Here is a 10258-nt window from a genome sequence, read left to right on the forward strand (position 1 = left end):
ACAAAATATTTGTTTAATGCCAGCTAAATCCTTTGTTTTTTTAAGTGATACTATTAAAGACAATTGTGCAGCGCTTTAAAACTTAAGTTTGCCACTAAAACCATTTTTATTAGCCAAGTTACCCATCACTCATGTCACATTTTTTGCAGAGAGGCGCACTTGGCTACGACTATGACTCTTGAGTAGGCTTTTAAACATTGTTGACATTTTCAGGATATTAAAAGTGGGGCCCTCGCCCCCTTTTAAGAGCATCACTTCAAAGGTCAAGCGTTTGAGGAGCCAAAAGAACATCGTCATTGCATCAGAAGGTAAGAAGTCATCCATAAATTTGATGTATAGCTTCATTTTCCTATATAGTAGTGCTTGCTTTCACCTTCTGGTGGACTGTTTAGAGTACTACATGTACGTCATTGCTGCGTGAGGTCCAGCGTGCTGACGTCAACCAGGAAGTGCCGGTAGCCTCTTGTTTTGTTTTTGTGTGCCCGAGTTAGTTTGGACTGTAACCTTTGACAATGCAGCGGGGTTGACGCCTCGCACAAGAAATGGGCCAGGACTGCCCGGCGATGGATCATGGCGGCCACGCATCCAGTACCTATAAAATCCCCACATTTATGGATGCTTTGGAAGCGGAAGAGAAGGTGAAATCTCTCTTTGGGAGCGCTAAATTCAATAGAGAGAAGCTACCGCTGGAAGAACAACAACAAACACTGCAGGTAGATGAAGAAGAAGAGGAAAGCCAGGATGCGGAGGACAACAACAATAACAACTGCACTCGAGGTGATGGGGAAGATGCTGTCCAATCCCCGGGAGGAGAGTTGCAGCCTCCACCCTCTCCCTTGCACCGCACGAGTCCGGATAGTCCAATAAAGGATAAGGAAAGTGACCACGAACCGGGAGACGCTGACGAAGAAAACGAACCTTCACCCAGGGACTCAACACCCCCTTTGGATTCTGGCCGAGTTAATATAGTTTCTTTTTTGGAAATTAATGGACAAGACTGTGCCCCCAGTGTAAGCCAGGACTTGACTTCGAGCGTTAATGATCATATTTATTGCACTGTTTACTGTATCGCCAACGATCGACATCATAACTTTGTTCCACCCCAAGTTGTTGAAGACGATACGTCCAGTTTAGGTGGAGCGCTCGTTTTGCACACCGAGGAGGACCTGGTGGACCCACTACGCGGAGCTTCATTACAAGCTGGGGGCGATGTCGAGTCACAAATGTGTCGGGTGTGCCTGGAAGAGAAATTCATCGTACCCTTGCCATGCTGCCGGAAAACGGTGTGTGACGAATGTCTCACGCTGTACGTCGCTTCTCTGGTGCGTACCATGGTAATTAGTACTGAAATGTTTGAAACTGAAGTAAAGTGTTTAAATGGAAATCGCTGTTAAAATTGAATTAACCTTAATATTAATAACCTTCGAATGAAAAGTTAAGAAGAAATCGATAGGTTTTGGTGACGTTTTTATTAACAAACCCGCACAAATCACCGTCTGATTAAATGCTATGAAGACCGAGTGGTAAGTATCGCCATGTGTTCTTAAGGAAAAGTTATAAGATCAACAGTATTGAAATCATGTTTGGATGTAATTTGGTAAAATAATTTATTCCCCGTCGATTTTAACATTGCACAGTCGGAAATAGTTGAACTTGTTTAACCTGTTTGGTCAAATTTAACTGGGCTTTGTGTTGCCTGTTTTGGGTCAATAGAAAATCCCCACGATTGGCAGAGTTAGTAAACGCAGCATTGCATTTGGAAAAATACATTGAATATATATTAGATGGTGCAAGTGTATCAAAATGTGTGTATTTTATCCATTGAGGTTCACTCTAATGACTTGCTTCCAGGAAATAATAGTTGACTACATTATATTGTCAACTATTAAGCATTTTCCATGAGTGATTGTGTCCAATCCTAAATGATAACATGCTGAAATATCCATTCAATTGTTAACTGATTTTTTTTGTTGCAGGTGCAAGAAGCCAAAGTGTCCATCCGCTGTCCAATCTCAGAATGCAGCGGGATGCTGGAAAACGTCACCGTGGAGTCTCGCCTGGCCGACGAAGACCTGCAGCGCTACCGCTACTTTTCCGAGCTGAGTCAGCTGGACGCCGATACCAAGCCGTGCCCCCGTTGCGGACGTTTCACCTCGCTGGGTCAAACCAGTCCTGCACGCTCGGAGCACAAGTACAAGGTAAATAGGGGTCACACTAACCCCCAAAAATAGCACTGTTCTAAATGTCCTATCAGTTCCCTGCAGAAAAACAAAAGCGTCTGGCTACCAAATATCCGGCCACGTCCATTTAATCATCTCGAACCCAAAAAAAAAACTCCTGTCTATTTTTGTTTCTCTCCACAGATCCGGTGCGAGGACTGCCAATTGGTGTGGTGCTTGAAATGCCAGGCGCCGTGGCACCACGGCATCAAATGCCGCGACTACCGCAGGGGCGACAAACAGTTGCGGACTTGGGCCTGCGTCATCGAGCGGGGTCAACGCAATGCGCAAAAGTGTCCCCAGTGCAAGGTAGCCAAAACGGCGCTAACTTGGCTATAATTCGTCGTTAACCGTGCTTTTTTTGCAGATCCACATTCAGCGTACCGAAGGATGCGATCACATGGTGTGCACGCAGTGTAACACTAATTTTTGCTACCGTTGTGGTGAGCGCTACCGTCAACTCAGGTGATTTTTTTTGTTTTTATTCATTATAACATGGTTTCATTTTTTTATGATGGATAAATGTGTTTAAATGCAATCCCATTTTTTTGTGCTTTAGGTATTTTGGCGATCATACATCTAATTTGAGCGTGTTTGGTTGCAAGTACCGCTATCTGCCGGATAAGCCGCATCTCAGGCGCTTTATTCGAGGCTCCGTCTGTGGTGAGTTTTATTTTGGGTCTTTTTTAAATGTTGGTGAAGTTGTGGCGATGCTCATTTTTGAGAGTCAGGAAGTAATGATTGCAAAAAAATTGTCATTTGCAGTTTTGAGACTAGTGCAAAGTTGTTTTCAGTGCACAACAAAAAATAAGTTGCATTGTCTTAGGTGGAGAATATACGCTTTGAAATGTTTTAATTCAGACTGAGTAGTATTTTCTGAAAGGAAAATTAAACCACGATGTTGGTGCGAATATTGTACATAATGGTATTGTTTTGTGTCACGTTTCAGGCGCTAAAGTGCTGCTCACTCCACTGGTGTTGTCGCTAGTGCTGGTCTTGGGAGCTGTGGCGCTAGTCATAGGTAACTCATATACTTCTATTCCCTTTTCACTTGTACTTCAATGCTTTATTCATTTATTTTCATTTTACTCTGCCCTAAAACTAACAACATCCTTATCTTTGCACTTAGGTTTAATTGGCTTCCCCTTCTACTATGTGTGCAAAAAGAGAAAGCAGCGTTCTGCTTCTTCTTTGGGCTCCTGGCGTTTTTAGATGTTGGAAAGCCAAACCAAAGCTCTTCAGGGACTCCTCCGTGAGACGTCATGCCAAGTAGGTACTATTGGTTTTATGTTCTTCGCACTTTTTACCAAGTTGGACACTTAGCGCGTACCACAATATGTCCCAAACACTTTCTTTTCAGGACATCGAGGCGCTGGCCATCGCCCTGTGGATGATCGGGAAGTTCTCCATCGCTTTCGGACTCGTCTACCTGTACACGTGTGAGCTCTACCCCACCGTCATCAGGTACGTTGAGCCGTTTTACCTTCGTCTATTTGGCACCGACGCTCAAGTCTGTTTTTGCCGGCTTTTTCAGGTCTCTGGCGGTGGGAACCGGCAGCATGATGTGCCGCGTGGGCAGCGTGGTGGCGTCGTTCTGCGTCTACTTGGCGGATGTCTGGGTCTACTTGCCTCAGGTGGGTTCACCTTCAAATTTCAAGTGTAGCTGGCTTCTGTTGGACACTGGTAACCCCGTTTTCTTTTGTTCATCAGCTGATCGTGGGGGTGCTGGCTTTCGTCATCGGAATCCTGACCTTTCTTCAAAATCTACCTTTTTCAGGCTACTTTTTTTGTTTGTTGCTTAACCCATATGACCCTTTTCTCCCCCAGACACTAAAGTTGATGAATAAAATCTAATACAACAATAATAAACTCCCATAACCTTTATTTTTACTCCATTTTTGCTTCTGTACCTCAGGGTTAGGTTATTTTTTATTTTAAAGATACAAAATAAAGGTCTTACAAAAGTAAAAATGGCTTTTAATTTCCATAAGTGCATTAAAACGGGCCAATTTGGACCAACTTGCAGCAATTCACCAAATGTAATCAGGGTAGGAAACCAAATGAAAGTAGTTTTTCTTGACATTTTATCAGTCAGTCAGTAATACGTCGTCATTTTGTTGTTAAAAGTCACTTTATTTAAGAAAATAGCCTGACGTGGCCGTTAATGTCGCTAAAAATTCAGCCTTACTATATAAATGGTTGCAGTTGTCTGTCAAAATTTGCCCCAATGAGTCAATAATACGTGGTGGTTTTGTTAAAAGTGACTTTATTTCAGAAAATAACCTTACAATACATGGTTGTTAATGACGTTAAAAATTCATCCTTAGTATAAAAATGGTTGCAGTTTGCCCTATTCAACATGATCACTTTTTAAAAATAAAAAATCCTTACACCAACCTTATACATGGTTGTTTAATGTTACTATACTGTCATTTTTAAAGAAACATGCAGTTGTATTTGTGAAAATCAAGCCCTATTTTAATATACTACGTCAAAATTTTAGGGGAAAACAAGCCTTACTTTAATATACAAGGTTGTAATTTTAGGAAAATAGCTTTACTTTAATATAAGAGGTCGTGTTTTTATGAAAGAAACACTTTACTATGCTGTTGTATTTTTAAGAATAAAGCCTTACTATAGTTGTATTTTTAAGAATAAAGCCTTACTATAGTTTTATTTTTAAGAATAAAGTCTTACTTTATTATACTATGTGGTATTTTTAAGTATAGTCTTTAATATACTGTGGTATTTTAAAGAATAGAGTCTTAATTTACTATATTGTTGTATTTTTAAGAATAAAAGCTTACTTTAATATACTATGTTGTATTTTTAGGAATAGTTATTTATATTATGTCGTATTTTTAAGAATAAAATCTTACTTTAATATACTATGTTGTATTTTTAAGTAGTCTTAGCTTAATAGACTGTTGTATTTTTAAGAAAAAGATTTACTTTAATATATTATATTGTATTTTAAGGACTATAGTTTTATTTTAATATACTATGTCGTATTTATAAGAAAAGTTTTACTTTAATGTACTGTTATATTTTTAAGAATTAAGTTTTACTTTATTTACTATATCGTATTTTTAAGATTAAAATTTTACTTTACTGTTATATTTTTAAGAATAGTTTAATACTAAGTTATAATTTTAAAAATAAAGTATTACTTGAGTATATTATGTCTATTACTTTAGTATATTTTTAAAAAGTCTTACTTTATTTACTATGACGTATTTTTAGGAATAAAATCTAACTTTATTATGTTATATTTTTAAGAATAGGTTTCTACTGTTATAATTTTAAAAATAAAGTATTACTTTTATATACTATGTCGTATTTTTAAGAATAAAGCTTTATTTTAGTATACTATGTCATACCTTTAAGTATAAAGTATTACTTTTATATACTATGTCGTAATTTTAAGAATAAAGCTTTATTTTAATATACTATGTCATACCTTTAAGTATAAAGTATTACTTTTATATACTATGTCGTAATTTTAAGAATAAAGCTTTATTTTAATATACTATGTCATACCTTTAAGTATAAAGTTTTACTTTAAGATACTATGTCGTATTTTTAAGTATAAAACTTTATTTTAATATACTATGTCATACCTTTAAGTATAAAGTTTTACTTTAATATACTATGTTGTATTTTTAAGAAAAAGATTTACTTTAATATATTATATTGTATTTTAAGGAATATAGTTTTACTTTAATATACTATGTTTTATTTTAAAGAAAAATGTTTTACTTTACTATACTATCATCTTTTTAACAAAAGGTTTATAGTAATGTCAGAACAAACCCCCAAGATCCCCCCTTTTATTATTCAAATTCAAATAGTTGGTGGAAATCCGTCGTCTTGATGTGGACTCGAAATTCACCTGCGTTGCATGTCTGGTCTGAAAATAGAACAACAAAATCATATTTAATATCAAATTTTCATAACTTGCGATGGTCAAATGCTATTGCTAAGGGGGGAGCGGAACTTCCCTGTATAGCGTGTCTTTCTCCGCGTCTTGTTGAGATGTCTTCTGATCCACAATTATATTTTTCCTAACAACTCTCTTTTTCTCTTTTAGGGATGGGATCAATTCCCTCAAAATCCAGAGGAAATGGCGCAAAGCAACAGAAACTGTTCAGACATAGGCTTGATTGTCATCATCCTCATCCAATCATTAAAAGCTTAATTGTCATCATACACAGTAACGTATTCCCATATTTCAGTTTTCGTCGGCCATTTGCTGTGATGGATACATCGCATCACTTGTGCCAGTGCCTGCCCTAACATGGCCGCCAGTCAATAACACCATCGACAGGGCCTCAAGACACTGAAAGAGAGGAGAAACAGGTGGAATGATCTCTGCTTGCGATTGGACGACGGCACGGGCCGGCGGGCGAGGCCGACTTACCGCAGTTGTCTCTGTCCATGCCGTCCATCCATCCCGAAAAGTCCATGGTAGGAAAAAAAATGTTAAATCTTTGAAAATGTTCCAAAAAATTCAGTTTTTTTAGGAAAATGTGCAGAAGTTTGCTCTCACCTTGATCCTGCCGTCTGTCCCTGCCAGCCGTCCATCCATGTCGTCCATCCATGCCAAAAAGTCCATGGTAGGAAAAAAATGTTAAATCTTTGAAAATGTTCCAAAAAATTCTGTTTTTTTAGCAAAATGTGCAGAATTTTGCACTCACCTTGATCCTGCCGTCTGTCCCTGCCAGCGGTCCATCCATGCCAAAAAGTCCATGCCAAAAAGTCCATGGAAGAAAACAAATGTTAAATCATTGAAAATGTTCCAAAAAAATCAGATTTTTTTTTAGCAAAATGTGCTGAATTTTGCACTCACCTTGATCCTGCCGTCTGTCCCTGCCATCCGTCCATCCATGCCAAAAAGTCCATGGAAGAAAACCAATGTTAAATCTTTGAAAATGTTCCAAAAAAATCAGATTTTTTAGCAAAATGTGCAGTATTTTGCACTCACCTTGATCCTGCCGTATGTCCCTGCCTACTGTCCATCCATGCCCAAAAGTCCATGAAAGAAAAAAAAATGTTAAATCTTTGAAAATGTTCCAAAAAATCAGTTTTTTTAGCAAAATGTGCTGAATTTTGCGCTCACCTTGATCCTGCCGTCTGTCCCTGCCTGCCGTCAGTCCATGCCGTCCATCCATGCCAAAAAGTCCATGGAAGAAGAAATAATGGTAAGTCTTTGAAAAATGTCCAAAAAATTCAGATTTTTTTTAGCAAAGTGTCCTGAATTTGCACTCACCTTGTTCCCTCCGTCTGTCCATGCCGTCTGTCCCCAACTGCCGTTCGTCCATGCCGTCCATTCATGCCCAAAAGTCCATGGAAGAAGAAAAAATGGTAAGTCTTTGAAAAATTTCTAATAAATAGATTACATTTTTTTAAGCAAAGTGTGCTGAATTTTGCACTCACCTTGATGCCTCTGTCCAACCCTGCCGTCTGTCCCTGCCGTCCATCCACACCGTCCATCTGTGCCGTCCATCCATGCCCAAAAGTCCGGAGGAAAGAAAAAGTTAAGTCTTTTAAAATTTTTCAATAAATTAATTAAGATTTTTTTTAGCAAAATGTGCTGAATTTTGCACTCACCTTGATCCCTCTGTCTGTCCCTGCTGTCCGTCCCTGCTGTCCATCCATGCCGTCCATCCATGCCCAAAAGTCCAGAAGTAAAAAAGTTAAGTCTTTGAAAATGTTCAAATAATATTTTTAGCAAAGTGTGCAGAAATTTGCAATCACCTTGATCCTTCTGTCCACCCCTGCCGTCCGTCTCTGCCGTCCCAGCCATCTGTCCATGCCCAAAAGTCCACGGGGGGGGGGGGTTAAGTCATTGAACGTTTTCCAAAAAAATATATTCAATTTTTTAGCAAAGTGCTAAATTTTGCACTCACCTTGATCCCTCTGTCCGACCCTGGTGTCCATCCGACTGTCTGAGCCGTCCATCTCGGCCGTCTGTCCCTGGTGTCCATCCATCTTTCCGAGCTGTACATCCATCTTTCCGAGCTGTACATCCATCTTTCCGAGCTGTACATCCATCTTTCCGAGCTGTACATCCATCTTTCCGAGCTGTACATCCATCTTTCCGAGCTGTACATCCATGCCGCCCGTCCATGCCGTCCGTCCACGCCGTCCGTCCACGCCGTCCGTCCACGCCGTCCGTCCACGCCGCCCGTCGACGCCGCCCGTCGACGCCGCCCGTCGACGCCGTCCGTCGATGCCGTCCGTCGATGCCGTCCGTCGATGCCGTCCGTCGATGCCGTCCGTCGATGCCGTCCGTCGATGCCGTCCGTCGATGCCGTCCGTCGATGCCGTCCGTCGATGCCGTCCGTCGATGCCGTCCGTCGATGCCGTCTGTCGATGCCGTCCGTCCATGCCGTCCGTCCAGGCCGTCCATCCATACCGACCTTGCCTACCTGTTCGTACCTACCTGTCCATCGATGCCTAAAACGACGAGGAAAAGTGTACAAAACTCCACTGGGGAGGTGTCCAATACTCCACTGGGGAGGTGTCCAATACTCCACTAGGGAGGTGTCCAATACTCCACTAGGGAGAAGTGTCCAATAGTCCACGTGAATGTCCAAAAGTTCACGTAAGTGTCCAAAACTCCACTAGGGAGGTGTCCAAAACTCCACTAGGGAGAAGTGTCCAATAGTCCACGTGAATGTCCAAAAGTTCACGTAAGTGTCCAAAACTCCACTAGGGAGGTGTCCAAAACTCCACTTGGGAGGTGTCCAAAACTCCACTAGGGAGGTGTCCAATACTCCACTAGGGAGAAGTGTCCAATAGTCCACGTGAATGTCCAAAAGTTCACGTAAGTGTCCAAAACTCCACTAGGGAGGTGTCCAATACTCCACTAGGGAGGTGTCCAATACTCCACTAGGGAGAAGTGTCCAATAGTCCACGTGAATGTCCAAAAGTTCACGTAAGTGTCCAAAACTCCACTAGGGAGGTGTCCAAAACTCCACTTGGGAGGTGTCCAAAACTCCACTAGGGAGGTGTCCAATACTCCACTAGGGAGAAGTGTCCAATAGTCCACGTGAATGTCCAAAAGTTCACGTAAGTGTCCAAAACTCCACTAGGGAGGTGTCCAAAACTCCACTCGGGAGGTGTCCAAAACTCCACTAGGGAGGTGTCCAATACTCCACTAGGGAGAAGTGTCCAATAGTCCACGTGAATGTCCAAAAGTTCACGTAAGTGTCCAAAACTCCACTCGGGAGGTGTCCAAAACTCCACTCGGGAGGTGTCCAATACTCCACTAGGGAGAAGTGTCCAATAGTCCACGTGAATGTCCAAAAGTTCACGTAAGTGTCCAAAATTCCACGTGAGTGTCCAAAAGTGTCCAAAAATCCACGTGAGTGTCCAAAAGTGTCCAAAATTCCACGTGTCCAAAAGTGTCCATAAATCCACGTGAGTGTCCAAAAGTGTCCAAAAATCCACGTGAGTGTCCAAAAGTGTCCAAAAATCCACGTGAGTGTCCAAAAGTGTCCAAAATTCCACGTGTCCAAAAGTGTCCATAAATCCACGTGAGTGTCCAAAAGTGTCCAAAAATCCACGTGAGTGTCCAAAAGTGTCCAAAATTCCACGTGAGTGTCCAAAAGTGTCCAAAATTCCACGTGTCCAAAAGTGTCCATAAATCCACGTGAGTGTCCAAAAGTGTCCAAAAATCCACGTGAGTGTCCAAAAGTGTCCAAAAATCCACGTGAGTGTCCAAAAGTGTCCAAAATTCCACGTGAGTGTCCAAAAGTGTCCAAAAATCCACGTGTGTCCAAAAGTGTCCAAAAATCCACGTGAGTGTCCAAAAGTGTCCAAAAATCCACGTGTGTCCAAAAGTGTCCAAAAATCCACGTGAGTGTCCAAAAGTGTCCAAAAATCCACGTGAGTGTCCAAAAGTGTCCAAAAATCCACGTGTGTCCAAAAGTGTCCAAAAATCCACGTGAGTGTCCAAAAGTGTCCAAAAATCCACGTGAGTATCCAAAAGTGTCCAAAAATCCACGTGTGTCCAAAAGTGTCCAAAAATCCAC

General features: G+C 41.0%; 2 protein-coding genes across 4 annotated transcripts; one reads left to right on the forward strand and one right to left on the reverse strand.

Annotated features, from left to right (window-relative positions):
* The first annotated feature begins 314 nt into the window (after positions 1–314).
* On the forward strand, positions 315–3776 carry rnf217 (ring finger protein 217). Of its 2 annotated transcripts, XM_077744771.1 has the most exons (9): positions 315–1322; positions 1977–2198; positions 2364–2528; positions 2587–2684; positions 2779–2882; positions 3169–3240; positions 3349–3492; positions 3580–3683; positions 3754–3776. In XM_077744771.1, exons 1-7 carry the CDS (start codon positions 543–545, stop codon positions 3429–3431), a joined length of 1524 nt encoding a protein of 507 aa, XP_077600897.1. In that variant the 5' UTR covers positions 315–542; the 3' UTR covers positions 3432–3492; positions 3580–3683; positions 3754–3776. The 2 variants fall into 2 exon arrangements, with proteins under 2 accessions (XP_077600897.1, XP_077600889.1); XM_077744763.1 differs by lacking the exon at positions 3754–3776 and having other exon boundaries at positions 3349–3488.
* A 1957-nt stretch (positions 3777–5733) lies between these two features.
* LOC144193442 (uncharacterized) lies at positions 5734–10258 on the reverse strand. 2 transcript variants are annotated; one of them, XM_077712353.1, is made up of 12 exons: positions 8194–10258; positions 8129–8146; positions 7977–8025; positions 7830–7865; positions 7656–7712; positions 7489–7525; positions 7339–7362; positions 7069–7088; positions 6917–6936; positions 6769–6788; positions 6640–6650; positions 5734–6558 (listed from the first exon to the last, which is right to left on the reverse strand). In XM_077712353.1, exons 1-12 carry the CDS (start codon positions 8633–8635, stop codon positions 6528–6530), a joined length of 765 nt encoding a protein of 254 aa, XP_077568479.1. In that variant the 5' UTR covers positions 8636–10258; the 3' UTR covers positions 5734–6527. The 2 variants fall into 2 exon arrangements, with proteins under 2 accessions (XP_077568479.1, XP_077568480.1); XM_077712354.1 differs by lacking the exon at positions 7977–8025.

This window comes from Stigmatopora nigra, chromosome 2, assembly GCF_051989575.1.
Source record: "Stigmatopora nigra isolate UIUO_SnigA chromosome 2, RoL_Snig_1.1, whole genome shotgun sequence".
Classification (NCBI taxonomy): domain Eukaryota; kingdom Metazoa; phylum Chordata; class Actinopteri; order Syngnathiformes; family Syngnathidae; genus Stigmatopora; species Stigmatopora nigra.